The following is a 17,214-nucleotide window of genomic DNA, read 5'->3' as shown; positions in this document are numbered from 1 at the left end:
GTTATTATGATTCACATATTCAAATGATCGTATGTACATTATAGTATATATACTTACATGTATATACTTACATGTATAGGATATATATTCTTAAGTACTGTTGAACACACAAAAACTAGTCCGAGATGATGTGTGTTGCTTAAAATCCAGATTGCAACTTGATTTTTGAACTAGCATATATTTTCCATTATTGATCAGCATACTAAAAATTAAACTAAAGTGGTTGAAAAGTACACTGTTTCAAATATGTACTGGGGAACCAACGTAAGCACCACAAGGAAAGAAGCAGTCAGATATGGAAGCTTGGAGTTCCAGTTTAACTATAATCAGAAAAGATTAGATCTTGTCAGCATATGAATGAAATAGCATTATAACATCTGAGCCAGAAAATGTTTACTCTCAGTCAGCCCTTGGTAGAAACACCCATTAAAGTACTGTTCAGATCTTGGCTTATTTGGGGGAGCTCAGTTTAGAACCTTACATATATTCAAGTCATGGGTCAAAAAAATCAAAATTAGTTTTCTGCTAACTAAGTCATCATCATTTCCAACCACATCCCTATTTCTTGCTGTTCCATACACCAAGCATTGTGTAGAATAGAAGTTCTCATATGTTCCCAGGTTAAAGCTCTATCAAGAAGACATTGGTTTTCATACTACTCAGTAGGAAAGAATTGTTTTGGGCAGCTAGCTTCCTATGGCTCTTTCTACATCTTTGATTTTGAACGTCTAATTCTAGGGCCATCGTGTAAATGAGACTACCCTAATCAATGGTCATATCTAGATTGCATGTGGAAAAATTGCCAATATTATTAATAAACTACCACTTCCATTTATTTATTTCTAGAATGTAATAAGAGAGAATTTGACAAAACCTGAATGATGGTTGTGTAAGAAAGACAAAAATAATTATCTCATTAACACTTATGCTGTGAAAGCAGTAGCTTTCTCAGGGGAGAACTTGGAAGCTGGAAGGATTCTCATAGGGGGGTTTATGAGAAGAGGGACAAACAGTTCATTGAGTTAATTTTTGAGAGAGAGACACTGTGGGGAAGGGCAGAGGGAGAAAGGGAGAGAGAGAGAGAATCTCAAGCAGACTCTGAGCTGAGTGTGGAGTCTGACATGGGGCTCAATTCCTCAGGTCGTCAGATCAGAATCTGAGCTGAAATCAAGAGTCAGATGCTTAACCAACTGAACACCCAAGTGCCCCTCACTGAGTTAATTTTGTAGCCAAAATGGCCTGCAATGTTCTAAGTCAAGGAGAAAGAATAAGCGGAAAAATATTCAATAATTTATATTTCTCTCAGTCCCCCAAAGTTTAGTTATGCATTTTGTGTAGAAACAGGAGACATGATGTTTAAGTCTTTAAGCACATAAGAAAAGATTGCAACAAGTAAATAAAGAACTTTCAGGATTTACTCCACTTCAAAATAACTGCAATTATATCAATATTTGAATTTTTATAACCAGATTTAAAAAATTGAACATTAGCATTCATTTTGTTCCCTTTTTAGTGTCGATTTAATGTGCTGCCATATTGAGTGGTGCAATTAGCTGTGTATGTGTGTCTCCTTGTATGCGTGTGTGTTTTCTTCATGACAATTGTAGTGGTTACTTATCTAAAATCCAATAATCTCCTTTGCCACCTTTTAACTTATCTTAAACATATTTTTCGTCATGTGTCTTTATAGACCATATCATATCCTTTAAAGGACAAAATGGGTTTGGATGGATGGATGGATGGATGGATGGATGGATGGGTGGTGAATGGATAGATAGAAGTCATCTGGGATAAGATAAGAGACAATCACAATCTGTTGAGGTCAGTATAGTCTCATAGCTTTGTCCCTAATTGGCACTATAATTGTGTTCAAACAAAAACACTTAATTTTGCAGCTGTTTCCTGATATGTAAAATGAAGAGTTTAGACTAATGATCACTAAAGTCTGGCCCAGTGCGGGAAGATGTATGACTGCTTCACGAAAACATGATTCTTTCCCCTAACATGTTAAATGCTGACAACGAAAGCTTGAATTTTGGAGACATGTTAGTTGAAATGACCCATCATTGACATTTTACATTGATAAAAAAATCTGTTTTGGCATCATTACCAGTAAGGATTTTCAGGTCAACCTGTGTGACTAATTAGTTCGTTCAGTCATAGTAGTTGGAGTAGAGATTCCTACTTAGACTTAGCTAAAAGCCTAGATTTGCATTATAAACATCTGTCAGTACTCATTCAATTTGGAAATGGCCAAACACATTTTGAAAGTGCTTTGTCCGAAAGCAAATCAAATAGAGAAGAAACGAGGTTGATCACAGGCTATTCTGGTTTCCCCTTCAGCATCTTCCCTTCACTCCCATCAGTCTTCGAGGCTCTTATACCCCACATTGTAATGAATGAGAATCCAGAAGAACAGACTATTACAGTATCTGTCTGAAAATTTAAACTGCGCTTTAACTTTGTCCTCTGGCCAGCTCTCCCACGTTGCTTTGGCTAAAAATGGAAATGCAATATAAGCATAAAGGTCATCAGTAGCTTAAAAGAAATAGTATGAGAGAGGTACTATTTTTTTAAAAACATAAATTTAATTTCAAGTTTTCTGACACCAGATTTCTCTTTTGCAGGTTTGCTACTTTGCATAACTTTGCTAAAATATGATGTCCTTTTTTGACTAAACAGAAATCCAGTTCTTCTCTTTCTTCCATAGTTCCTTTAAATTCATTTTTTGTGGCATTATTTCCTCATCCCTATCTTCCCCTTTGAGTTTTGCCTGTCAGGATGACCAGTATCGAATACATATAAAAATGCGTGTTAAAATGAGTAAGATGTTGTGATCTCTTTTCCAGGGTGGGGTTTTTCTATCCAACCCACTTCTACTGGTTGGGAGCCATCGCATACATTTTAAATAGTCACAGAATTTTTGAAGAAAATTGAATGGCTTTCAAGTCTGTCTTTTCCCCAAGCAGACAGCTGATTTATGGTCACTTTTTGTAATAACCTGAGGCATCAACTGGGAAAAAAACATTAAAGAAATGTGAAAGCTGGCTGTTTTCAGAGATATTTAAGCTTTGCCCTAAATATTCATGAATGCCAATGTTCAAACATTCAAATTGGGTAAATGAGTGCACAAATCTGTGTTTTCTTGAGCACGCACTTAACTATAATGCTCAGAATAATAGCACCTTCACCTGCATTCTGCATAAGCGTGTTGTTGGTGAATACTTAATGAAGTAATAGTTATGGGAGCGCTGCTACATTTCAAGAAAAACAAGCCATTTGAATTGAATTGATTGTTATTCATATCAGTGAGTGATTTGTTCCCATGCTTTAGAATAGAGCAGGCACAATAAGTTATTTGGAGATAGGAACCACAACTTATACCTTGCTAGATAGTGACCATACTTTGTGCCCATCAGAAATGCTATGCCTACATGAGGTGTTTCGTATTTGTTGGTAACTAACTGATCCTCAGTTTTTTTGTTACTCACGTGCTGGAGCTAAAATTCATGCTTCACGTATTGGATTGCAGTCATTGCTTTTGTTTTTACTAGATTAGTTAGCCATGGGATTGACATCTTTCTATGGCATCTACTACTCAGAGGAATAATTGACAAATAAGAACCCAAAGCTAGATTGAGATCATGGAAACTACCATAGAATCTATGCAGAGTCTCTAAACTCATTTTGCACCTTTAACAGGTTGTTGATTAACTAAAATTACCTTTTGGATGTGTTTGTTTATTGGTTTGGTTTGGCCAAATTGACCCATGGTTTGGAAATTGTATGTAAGTACTACAACTGGGTTGTTTTTCTGCAGTTTTCCTCTTGAAAATTGTCACTTCCCCCAACCCCTAGAAACTTCTTGTCTTATAGATTTATCAGTGCTATGCATTGGACCTTGGCTTGGGCAATTTGTAACACTAATTCTGAATCTTGACTTTTTTTTTTTTTTTTTTCATGGAAACATGCCTCGCAATAAATCTTTTCTGGAGAGACTATCAGATTCTGTCCTGCAAGCCAGACATGAATGCTCTTTCACTTTGAGAACGGCTTCACACAGACAAAAGTATCAGCAAGAACAAGTGTCCATCAGTCAGCAAAACATATCTCATATCAGCTAGCTCCATACTCAACCTATCCATTGGCTCAGTCAATTCAGTTTAAATGTCCACCACAGTAGTGAAAGATTAGGCTCAATGCTCTATACAAGGGAGCACCGTTGCTTGAGACAATATGTTTCAACGTTGTATTTGGGTGTATAGCCAGATAAACTCTTTCCATTTAGAAACAAAGTTTCATCACAATTTTAAAGTAACTCATGAATTTCTTTGTGGACATCAAATTCATAGTGGACATCCTTTTGCATAGTGGGGAAAAAGCAGCAGGTCTGTCCTGATAGAGTTTTCTTTTAGGTGTTTCATCAGAATATATCAGTCTTCAGTAAAGCTGTTTATCATAGGAATAAAGTGTAGGGAAGCTGTTCTTAGTAGAGATAAAACCTTACAGATGAAGTTTATCTATCCTCTCATCATATCTTTTTGCCACACAGATAGGCATTTGTGCTGTATTTTTAAAAAGTGAGAGCAAGTAAATGTGCAGTAAATTCCACCATTAAAGGTTGGGGGAAGATGCCTGTAAGTAAGAAATAACGAACTAAAATACACCAGTTTCTCTACTTTCTAAACCACCAGATGGTGTCTCTCTTAATAACCCTGGCTATCTAGTAAGTGAAATAAGTTGGTGTAGCTCCTTGCTATACACATCCTCTCTCCCCGTCCTGATTACATTTTCGTATCCTATAACATGTTGGGGTTTTCCCACAGAGCATGAGGAATTAAGTTTCAGTGCCTTTATTTCTTGAATTCTAGCCACATCATTTTTTTTTCCCCTAAAGGTAAGGAAACCTAGGTATTTTTAGTAGACATTTTGAATGAGAACGGATGCTTGCTGCGTGAATGTAGGGGCCACTCTGAAATAGGGAAGACCAGCCTGGCACTTTGACCCGTGAGTGGTTAAATGCACAGTTAGGGACATTTATCTAAATGGACAGTTATGTAAAGCTAATGCTTTTGCTTGATTACTATTCTGTCTCTTTCAGCAGGTTGTCTCTTTTCTGAAAAAGGTTATAAACATCAGGGAAAGTATACTGAAGAATAGAATTGATTAATGTGACATATTTGAGTTTCTCTCTAGCACTGTCTCAACAGCGTGTCATAGAGAGGCAGCCCCAAACACAGTGAAGTAAATTTAAATTACCCGGCTTTGGCTAGAAGATTGTTCAGTTAATTCAGTCTCCGAAATGAAATTTTATTTTTTTCCCTGCACTTGAGCTGCTTCCTGATTTTTCATAGAGTGATGATTTCTGCCAAGGCAACTATTGATTCAGGATCTTTTATTCAGAAGACCATTACTGGTTTTCCATTTCTGAGGGGAAAAAATATGAAAAACAAGAACACATATTCATCATACCAGGAAAAGTACATTAAAAACTAAAATTTAGTTTCACAGTAGGGTCGTATTTGTACAGTGATTTTTTTTTTCTAAATCAGCCCTGTGGGAGGGCTGTAGACAGTAGTCTTTATTTTATGATGTTTTTTGTTATTTTAGGTAGTGTTTTGTGAAAGATAACACTGAGAACATCCTCACACTTTCTGTTTGCTGTGGAATTGTTCCAGAAGAATGTAGAAAATAGGTCAGCTTTTAAAACAAAATTTAACTTGTGTGGCCTAAATAGTTTAGTCTTCATGAAACACTATCCACTGAGTCCCACATTTTTAGCCCACAAATTTATTTTAAGAAGCAGCCTTCATTATTTATATTTGATGTTTGATTTCCATTCAGAATGTAAACCTAGGCAGTAAAAGATGGAAGCTTAGTTCAACAAAATACCAATATAGCTACTGTATTTTGATATAAATACTAATGTGAGATCTGGAAAGTTGAGAATAATTCACATGTACCATTTCCGGTTTGATATCTACAATGATATTACATATATATATATATATGTGCAAAAAAGATTAAATCAGTGCTATATTTATTGAAATAACAACAGTAATGTTGATAATATCACAACCTTTATAAGCATTTACAATGTGGTCCTATTTTAGATGGTTTTTCTGACTAATCCTTACAACAATAGACACTTTTATGCTTTCCGTTTTTTCAAATGAGAAAAATAAGGCTCAGAACAAGTTTTACACTTTTAAAGCAGAGTTTCACAGCTTCCCCACTATTGACATTGTGGCTCATAAAATTCTTTGTTGTGGAAGGGCTGTCACGTGCATTATAAGATGTTACTTCTCTGCAAGGGAAGCTGCTGCTAACATCCTATTTGAATAGGAATCTCATTGGATTCTAATAGGAGCAGACAGCTCCCAAGGAGTCCGCAGCCCAGCTGTGACAACCTAAAATGTCTGCAAGCATTACCAAATGCTCCCCCGCCCCCAGCCCCAGGTGAAGGAGGAGAAAGGGGGCAGTATCACCGCTGGGATGAGAAACACAGGATGAAAACATTTATTCTCCTCCTCCTCCTCCCCCTGTCAAGAACAGAACAACAACCCTATACTAATTTCATCGATATAATTAAAATTCCTCAAGGGAAATGAGAAATTCTCTTGTAACCTTGAAAGTAACTTTAAAGAGTATCTACTGTGGTTGAGAAAAAAGGAGCTTTCCACTAGAAGTTGGCTCTAAAAAAAAAAAAAAAAAAAGCGGATAATCTGCTCTGGGGTGAATTGGAACAATTGACCTGCAAGACCTCATAATCCAATAACTTGCTATTATCAAGTCTGTTTGTTATCCTGCAAAGTGTGCTGGTGCCAAAAGGAAGATGGGTTTTGCCTTTTAAAGCTCACTTTAATGAAAGATACCTGCGTGACCATAACACCAATTGCTGGTAGTTGTCACTGACACAAACAGTTACAATTCCAGGAAAACTGATACTTTGAACCAACTCTTTTAAAATAACAGCAGCAAACTAAACGAATCCAGTCGCCCAACTGTTTCTCAGGGGAACGAAGAGCAAAATCAACATGAAACCATCTCAAAATGCTCTTTAAATCCTTGTATTTATTAAAAGTTACATTATGAGGTGTTAGCATCTGAACAAATTCTTTATTTTTCAGTAATTAGAGACCCTGCACTTGAAAGAATTTTAAGCCGAGTTTTCATCACCATAGAGTATTATCCTTCATCTTCATTTTTCAAAATGGCATAATTTTCCTAACATTTGTTTATACTTGAATCTCTGACCGTACTAAGTCCTCCTTTAATGAAAGTGAGTCCTACCATATTTGTTTGCTTTAATGTAGGATCTCTATTATTGTAACTCCATTTTTTTATTATAATAATATTTTTTATTGTATTTATTATGTTAGTCAACATACAGTACATCCCCGGTTTCCGATGTAAGGCTCGATGATTCATTAGTTGTGTATAACACCCAGTGCACCATGCAATACGTGCCCTCCTTACTACCCATCACCAGCCTATCCCATTCCCCCACCCCCCTCCCCTCTGAAGCCCTCAGTTTGTTTCGCAGAGTCCATAGTAATTCCATTTTTTAAATAAGGACTTCATCAGTGTTGTGGTTCTGAGTATCATCTAAACAATGATAATCTCCTGAATTCTTAGCTGATGTAATGAGATATTTTCTGTTGTATACATTGAAATCTTTGTTACTTTAACATTAGCCAAATCTGATGCAAACCTTCACAATTTCCATGCAATATCTATGCTGAGTTTGCTGCTTGTAAGTGGCAGTAAAGAACAGCCTTTGGTGCTTGTAAATGTGTTGACTATGTGGCTAACTGCTAGGATTTACACACTCTGCTTTTTATTACAGTGATGGTTATCTTTTTTGCTGTAAGTGCAATGAAGCAACTAGAATGTCACAGAGAAAACTGTCACCTCTATCCTTTTTGCAGTAAAATATCATCCCCCCATATGCTTTTCATTTATTATGAAACCTTAATAATGAAAGGGACAATGGTGAAATGATACCCGCTACTGAATATTGCAAGACTAAGAATCAAGTATAAAAGCTATACACACACACACACACACACACACACACACACGGAGACATACAATTCCTCAAATGGACTATATTTGCTTCCCTTTAATGCATCAGTGAAATATATTCTCTACTTAATCTGTGTTTCCTGATAATGACAAGCTATATCTCAAAGATTCATCAAGTTCTACCTGGTCATGAATATAAAAGGTTATAGCTGTTCGGCTTTTAGGAAGCCAAGCACAAGTACTGCATAAAGCCTACTGATGCATACTTTGTAGCACTCCAGGGTTGTCATAAATTTCAAATCATCTGCTTCTGCCAGGTTGTTTTAAACCCCTGTATGCTACTGTGGGCAGCTTTTCTGTGAAGTTGAATGAATGGGTATCTACACGTTGGCTACCACCATTTCCGTGTCCTTATATAAAATCAGCTGTATTCAGGTTTTCACAAATATGCAAATACTTCCCATGAGAGATCTAAAATGGGTTGAAAAATGTAGGCTCTGTGTCCTCAGGAAGGCAAATATTGAATTTGATTTTTCAACCTCTCAGGAAAACACAGACGATGTTTCATTTGTCATTGAGACAAAGATGAGAGTATCTGCTAGGTCCCTTTATATTAATCTACTCAATGTGATTCTTTTACAGACCACAGATGACATCCTTGTGGCCTCAGCAGAATGTCCCAGCGATGACGAGGACATTGACCCCTGTGAGCCGAGCTCAGGTGGGTTAGGTTAGTCGACTTTTTTTCTTACTTTTTTTGCTCTACTCTAAATCTGTGTTGCATGCTATGGTCCTTAGATGAGCCTTGAATTTATATCTAGAAGTGCACCCCATTAAACACTGCCTCATTGTGAGACAAGGGGTTTTGTTCTTCACGTGGGTAAATTTCCCCACATTTATTGAAAAACAAATTTCAAAAACAAACCCCACAGAGATCATGTATTTCAGAGAAAGCAGTGGGGGACAGCACACAAGGCTGGTGCCTTGCTGTTCACATTCCATTAACTCACAATGTAATTTTTGTGGATAACGGTATAATGAGCTTTCCCTTGGGTCACCTATAGTAAAATTGTAAAGCTTAAAAATTGCAGTGCATTGTGGAAAATTATTTGACCTTTCTACTGACAAAAAGTCCCCACCGCTCACTCTGCCAGCAAATTATCTTAAGTGATAAATTTCTGAATTTCCGAAGTAAGAGTATTACGGCAGTAGTAAAACAAACAGCAGGTGGAATCCTTGATACATTTAATAGAGAAATATTTGATTCTTGCCATGTCTCCCTAAAATTTAAGCTGGTGCGTTTTAACTCTAGTCGATGCATAATTTCTCCTCCTCCTTTGTGATACAGTGTGACTAACACAAAAATACTGTTCCCAAAGCAGCCCCGTACCATTAAGTGATGGCCGTGAACTCTGAAAATGAGTGAATCATAGGCTGGGTTTGCTTCCAGATATTCATTAATACCAAATATCAGGGTCATTTCCATTCGTTTCCTCTGTAAAGCAGTGTTTCTTCAAATGCACTAATTTTCTTGTTTAAGTGAACAAGGTGAGTGAGATGAATATATAGTACTAACCACTGTCGGCTAGCTCGTGACCTCTGTAGCTGTCACGTGGAATCCTCGAAGAACTTCATGTCACCATAAAATAACTAATTTGCATTCTTCTGAAGACTGTCACTTTAAAGTGAATCCATTATTTTTAAAAAAGGGCTCAGGATACGTATCTTGCACCTCCTGTTGAATATTGGGTCCCCCTGGTTGTAGCCACATACTCTGAGCACTGGGAGCAGCTGCTAGGGGCCAGCAAGGAGCGGGGACTCAGAGTCACAGCTCACAGGAGAAGGTCAGGAGACGGGCCGTGTTCTTGTCCTCCTTCCTCTGACCTCTCCACCTCACCCGTCAGAATTCTCAGCCTCCGGAATGTGGTTAGAACTCTGAGGACCATTCATTCCATTCCTCCAGTTTATTGGTCTCCGCAACAATTCCCTTTTGCTTCTCTGGACAAATAAGGTCACTTCATGATGCCATCCTGGGCCCCTTTGCCAAGTTCCTGCCTTTTTTTCCCCACTGGTATTCTCATTCTGTGTTAGTAAAAACAAACAAACAGACAAAATCCACGTTATTTCTTTTTTGTCCATTACATCAGCTCCATTTCTTTGCCTTCTCCTTCCCTAAATTTCTTCTTTTTTTATTTCTCTTACTTTCACAAGTCTGATCATGACATTCTCTTTTTTTCATTTTATTTAAAAAAAAATTTTTTTATTATGCTCAATTAGCCAACATCATTAGTGTTTGACGTAGTGTTCAATGATTCATCAGCTGTGTATAATGCCCAGTGCTCATCACGAGTCCTCCTTGATATCCATTACCCGGTTACCCCACCTCCCCACCCCCCTCCCTTCTGTAACCCTCAGTTTGGTTCCTGGAGTCCAGAGTCTTTCATGGTTCATCTCCCTCTCTGATTTCTCCCCATTCAGATTTCCCTCCCTTCCCCTATGGTCCTTCATGCTATTCCTTATGTTCCACATATGAGTGAAACCATATGATAATTGTCTTTCTCTGCTTGACTTATTTCGCTCAGCATAATCCCCTCCAGTTCCATCCATGTCAATTCAAAGGGTGGGTATTTCTCCTTTCTGATGGCTGAGTAATATTCCATATTGACATTTTTTTTTTTAAATATCTGATTTTCTCTGAGACCCTGTAGCCTGGATTGTTCATAAAACAAAGTTTGTTATTAGGTGTTATGTTGTACATTGGGGGGTGTGTGTGTATGTGTCTCTATATTTGTATTTGATTTTATTTTCCCAATTAGCATTTTCTTGAGAGAATGTTGATTTTTGCATTTCTTACTATATTAACATAGTGCTGAAAGCGGTATGGATTCTTACTAATTACAGTACTTGTATTTGGTTTTTCCTCAGGCCTGAATCTTTCTTTTGCTGAGTATAGGCCATCATCCTCTTTATAGGTAGAATCCTCACCCTGAGTACCTAGCAAATTCAGTGCGAGAACTCTAATTGCACTTAAAATTGTTGCTTATTTTTTTCCTCTGCACGACTGAATGATCCAGTTCTTCTAGCCACTGCTTACAGGCCTTACTAACCTTTCTTTATAGACCAGTTTACTGTCTCCCCCTTGCTCTAGGGACACTGGCCCTAACGACAGGATGGTGGGAGGTGGGGGCGGGGAGGAGGAAGAGAGGAGAGAAAGAGAGAGGTTACCCTTTCGTCATCCTCTTTCCTTTTCATTCACCTGATTTGTGTCTGTTTCCTTACATATCGTAGCATGATGGAAAGTGAGGAGCCGTTTGGTAATAGCCATACTCTAGACAATCTTTCCATCCCATCTTCTTCACCATACTTGCTCACTATCAGAAACGATCTTGCTTACCTGTTTGTTACTCGTTCATTATGGTACAGCTCACATCGCCCCACAAGAGCATAAGCTCCGTGAAGCAGGAACCATGTTCGTCTTGGCCCCTGCATGGGTTTGTTGGGTGAATTTTCATTTTCTTCCACTGCATCAGAGTCCGTTGTCCAGTGTGCGAGGCACGACAGCTACTGACTGTGTGTGATGACGGCTCCTTCCACACTCTTGCACCAAGTCTACCGGAACTTCCCATCCCCTCCCTCGGTGTTTCTTTCCACACTCCATAGCTCTCAGTTCATCAATTCTCTTAAGGCTTAAACTTCAGATTCTGTTGCTTCAATGTCATCTTTCTCTGTAGGCTCTTCTTGTGATCTTACCTCTCCTTGGTAGTGTCTTGATGGTGTATTTCATGAATGCACCTCTTTCTGCATTACATTTTGTAAGTGACTTTTTCTGTCCAATTCCCTATGATTTTTTTCATACCCATCTTTAATAATTCATGCAGTGTTGCTCTTTTGGCAGACTTGGCTCTGCGTGACAGCTTCTTATGAGATCCTTGGTGTATATGATTTTTTCCCCTATTTTCCAACTATTTTTTTGAATAGCAGTATTTTTTTAAAATCATATTCTAATCTGAATATTGTTTCATTATAGGATGCCACTCCTGCACATCTTTGTTTCTCAGTGTACCGATGTACTGGTTTTCTTAAATATATTTTTCTTGCTTGCTTTTCATCTTGAATACAAACGTAAAATAACATGAACAAAAACTGTAGTTGCTGCTGTTGTTAGACTTTAGATACTGTTAAATATAACTTGATAGAAATCATTTCAGATATCAGCGGTCATATTTTGGGAAACTGATTTTTTTTTTAGGAAAGTAACACGCTGAATTAAATATTCAGAAATGGATATATCTGCTATGCACTTTTCCTAATCCTTAAACAAGTGAAAGAAGTTGGTTTTTTTTTCAAGATTTGTTTACTTATTTGAGAGAGACAAAGAGTGGGGGTAGGGGCAGAGGGAGAGAATCTTCAAGCAGATACCCTGCTGAGTCCAGAGCCAGATGCAGGGCTCAACCCCACGACCTGGAGAACATGATCCAAGCCAAAACCAAGAGCCGGCTGCTTAATGACTGAGCCACCCAGGCACCCCAACAAAAGAAGATATTTTTTGTAAAAAGATGCATAATTACTTTTACAGGTGGGTTGCCAAAATCTTCTCTGTATTTCACACTAACCTCTTTCAGTCTCCCTGAATATTTACCTATGAAGGCTCTCTAATCACCCTAACCCACCCTCTCTTGAAAAAATGGTTTCTTCTGTGAAAATGGACTATGCTCATTTAGGTGCCTTCCTAAGTTGTTACTAATGAAACAGGAAAAATCTGGCATCTTCTTGAACACAAGTAAACTATATCTTTTATCAAGTGTTTGATAAATTTGAATTATTCTGTGGTTCCACTCAAAACTCTTAATGAAGACGGAAGTTGTATATTTGGTGGATTGTCAATTTCACCATTGGTCAAGCAGTATTGAGTCCTACTTTGCCACCCACTGCTCTGTTAAGCTCTGGCAACAAAAATAGAACGTTTGCACCTTCAGTTACATTCTACAAAAGGACGTCTTTCATTCTACACCACACACTTTTTCAGTTATTCTTTATGATGGCTGGATTCTTCATCTTTGACATTAAAATATTCACCTATTTTTTGTGTGGTTGCAAGAATTAAAACAAATATATTTAAGGCACTAACTGCAATGCCTGGCATGAAATAGAGCATGAATGGTTGCTTTTCATTTTCCCAATTCAGTTATATATATAAAAAAAGAATATTCGAGCTATTTTTTCCTTTTACGTAATGCTGTTACTTTTCCTGGCTGAAAATTGGTGGGCAACTGATGAAACCACTCAGGCCTCCTGATGGGAACTGTATGTGTTGAAACTGGCTCAGGAGCAACCCCCTGGGTGAGAACACATGGAACTCAATTATACTTGATGCCAGCCACACTGTCCTGCATACTAAGCATTAGGTGACAACTTCACATTGGTATAAATTTAGTGCTTGAGAATATGAGAGTGTGGCTTTACAATTTAGGATCTAATTGAACCCCAACTTTTAGAATGAAGCAACTAGGTCACAGGCCACCATTGCCCTAAAATGCCTGGTTTCAGCTGCCTTGGACATGTTACACGTGGATGACTTTTTCTTCACACGTTTCAAAAAGACTTGCAACTTCTGTGCTTTTCCCTCAGCCTAGACATACGAGTTGTTAGATTAAATGAATTAATATATGGAAAGCATGTTGTAGGACAGTGTCTTGATCATAATACATGCTGTATGAGTGTTTACTGTTATTACAGTTTGTATCATGTAAATATACATAGTTTTCAAGACACATTTTTTTTCCACACGAGCAGAAGGCTTTGTAAAACAGATTTCTTTGAAATCTTATTTTTTTTCACTTAGTAAGCTGACAAAATGGCAACCCTGCAAACCACTTATGTTCCAAAATGACCCTTAATCCTGCCCATGCATCTTAGTTTTGAGACCCTCTTCTAAACAGACCTCTTTCTCAAAACTCCTGAAGAAATTAGAAGAGGTGACATCTAAGACTGTATCTAAGACTAAGACTATAAATGAAGATAATGATGCTCTTTCGTGTGGGAGCTTCCCGATGAATAACTCTAAATTGTCATTTGTTAGAGAGGAAACAGGACCGGCTTCCTGTTTCCTGGGAGCCCACTTAGGAAGGATAATTTCTTCTTAAATGTATAATGCTTAGAATGATTTGTCTATGCTCTTTATGTTTGTGGGTGGGGGCAGGGGGGTAGCTAATAAGATATTGGGCCACTTTCAAATCAAACTTTTTTCAAATGAGAAAAAGAAAAGCTTACCAACTAACAAAAAACTCTGAGTAGTTATAGAGGAAAAGGACCGTCATTTTTGTGGCAATCTCTTAAGCATTAGCTGAGCGAATGGGGATAAGGTGATCAGTACAGCCCCTCGGAGAATACCTGTTGATTGCCCAGCAGTTCCTTCACATTGAGTGCGGTTCAGGTTATATGAATAATGATAGATAACACTAATAACTAGTCTTTAGTGAAGATTTATTCTGTGTTCGTCATTGTTCTTAGTACTTCATAAACATTGTGTTTCATTATTTTACAAAACTATGAAGTATTTTCATAGCTAGGGAGATTGAGAGAGATTAAGTTACTTTTTGTAATCGGAGAGAGCTGGGAAGCTCTGTAATTTAGAAAAGGTGGGCTTTTAATTTCTTGGAGTGCAGAAGATTGTTCTAGAATTCAGGCACCTCACAAGTATAGGATTAATTTTTTAAATGTTCATTTAAATAATTCCATGGCTGGCATAAATTTAAATTTGATGGCAAAAGGTCCTTTACATGTATTACTATTCATTAGGCTAAATTTGCTGCAATTACCATGCAATTTTGAGTGGTTTTCCAGTACGCTATTTTGAGAAAAGATCAAAGGATTTCTATTGAAGTGATCCCATTAACCACATTAGGAATAAAGATATGTATACTGAACAAGGCGCATCTTTTCATTAAATAAGTAATCACAATCATTTAAAGGAATATATCACTTATGAGATCATATTTTTAGAGCCTGATTAGATGATAATTTTGTGCTACATTTAAATTTTGTGTATGTATTATGTAATTATTCAAAAGCAAGTTTAATTAGTCATAATAGCCAATACATTGCTGTTAAAATGGAAGTTTTGAGCTGTAGCCAGAAAAACAGCAATAATTAGAACTTCATTTTTGGAAACATCTAGAGTATCTCCTGAGCACCAGGCCACAGTCATTGCCAATCATATGGAGTCTGGGGCCCAGCTAATCGTAAGGGGGCAGGGCAAGCACCTGGATTTGGGGCACTGATGGGCTAGTAGGCTTTCGCTGTAGGGCATTCTGGTGTAGGAATCATTTTTTTCCCATGTAAATTTAATTCTCCAGAAAACTAGAATAAAACTGAGTGCTGTATGGTTAAAACAGAAGAAAGTCATTAGACATCATTTGCACTGCCTTTTCCCCTGTTTTTCTGAGAGCAGCAATGTCAAAACAAAAATTACATTGGGCAAAATTAAACAGGCAAGGAAGATTTATTAAAGGTTATTGTAATGCGTGGAGGCCAGAACTCAACCTGAGCTCACCTTGAACTGAACTGAGAAAGAGAAGACTTGAGGGTTTTTAAGAGCTTCCCTGGAGGGATCATAGACCACCTGTGGTTTGCTAATTGGCTTCACCCAAAGAAAAAGTAAGCCTTTTCCTTCAAATTTCTTCATGACTGGAGGTGGTGTTACAACTCCTGCTCCCAGGGAGGCTCCTACTTCCCACAGAAACTGGGAGATGAGGAACTGTCACCTTGAAGGTTATATTTCAAAGGGACAGCTCTCAGGTCCTTGAGAAAAAGAATCCTGGTTTGTAACACTAGCAAGAGGCTTTTAAAAATATTTACATATCAAAGGGGCAGAGAATAAATAAGAAATTGCAAGTTTTCTAAAGTAAATGCATGAAAAAAGGGGGAGGGCAGGGGCTTAGAAGCAGGAAGAAGCCTATCTGAAGTTTGGTCAAGCTGTGGGGAATATTAAGGTCTCGGTCAGTGAAGATGATTCCACCTTTCGAGGCAAACAATTCCATTCACCAAAATTAGTTCCTACCAGGAAATCAGTAGGAAACAAAATAATAAAAAGTGTTTTTTATTTGTTTTCAGAACACAGTTTTTCTTCAGTGTGAACTATTTTGACCTTTCTGTTATTTTGGAATTCTTTTTAATTTTTTTTATTTGAGAGAGAGAGAGAGCATGAGGGGGGAGGGGTTAGAGAGAGAAGGAGAAACAGACTCCTCACTGAGCAGGGAGCCTGGTGTGGGGTTCCATCCCAGGACCCTGGGATCATAACATGAGCCTAAGGCAGCTGCGTAACTAACAGACAGGCACCACTAGAATATTTTTTTTTTTTTTAACAACAACAACAACAACAACAACAACAACAACAACAACAAAGAATGGATGATTGCCACACATTAGAAAAGCTCTTAAGAGCACTTTGGAAGAATTGTGTTCCGCAACAGGGAGTGAATATTAGTTCTGGCTGTAACTTTGGAGTCAGATAGAGCTAGTTTGACTTGCATCCCTTCCTGGTCTTGGGAAAGTTACTTAGTCTCTTTGACGCTCAATTTCCTGGTCTGTAAAATGGGGAGAATAGAGTTGTTACAAGACTGAAAGAAGGTGATGCATACATAGTGATTAGCAGAGTGCCTGGCACATGCTTACGGTAACACAAATAATGATAATAAACCCACTGGCGAACCGAGGACCTGTTGCTACTAGCATGGGTTGCACGCCAGTGCATGCTTTATTCTGTCTTCGGGGAAGGCCCTCATAAGGCATGCAGATTTGATCTGAGTGAAAAATGAGCCACAGTCCCTATCGATGTTAGAGAGAGAGTAGCTGTATGCCAACATCTTAACTAACACATGATTGGCTGCTTATAATTATTACTTAAGAGGTGAATGGGTTTGTTATGTTAGATTAAGCATACTTGAAAGTCTGCAAAAAGTACCTGGCTGCTAATATAGAACGTTCCTATATTAAGTAACAGAGAAATCTATTCAGTAGTGAGTACGCAATAAATTCTTAGTCAATCGACATGTATCCAGCCTTAAAACATTAATAACCTTTCACATCACAGGTCATTATTAGAAAATGCTAAATTACTATAAGAGTCTTTGTTGTCATTTTAAAAATATTCACCAACCCTGAAGGAAGAAATGGGGTATAGGTTTG

The 17,214-nt window shown here is 37.8% G+C and overlaps 1 protein-coding gene across 3 annotated transcripts in view; it reads left to right on the top strand.

Annotated features, from left to right (window-relative positions):
* The window catches only part of LOC113245852 (neurexin-1-beta), an 819,012-nt gene that overhangs the window by 783,802 nt on the left and 17,996 nt on the right, over positions 1-17,214 (top strand). For 2 of the 3 annotated variants that reach the window (XM_044378176.3, XM_044378172.3), the window contains one exon: positions 8,671-8,758. In XM_044378176.3, coding sequence (XP_044234111.1) covers positions 8,671-8,758 — 88 coding nt within the window. The remainder of the gene's footprint in view (positions 1-8,670; positions 8,759-17,214) is intronic. The other variant, XM_044378170.3, reaches the window with a different exon arrangement.

This window comes from Ursus arctos, unplaced genomic scaffold (genome assembly GCF_023065955.2).
Source record: "Ursus arctos isolate Adak ecotype North America unplaced genomic scaffold, UrsArc2.0 scaffold_8, whole genome shotgun sequence".
NCBI lineage: Eukaryota > Metazoa > Chordata > Mammalia > Carnivora > Ursidae > Ursus > Ursus arctos.
The sequence above is the reverse complement of the archived record's forward strand: the minus strand, read 5'-3'. Positions and strand labels throughout refer to the sequence as shown.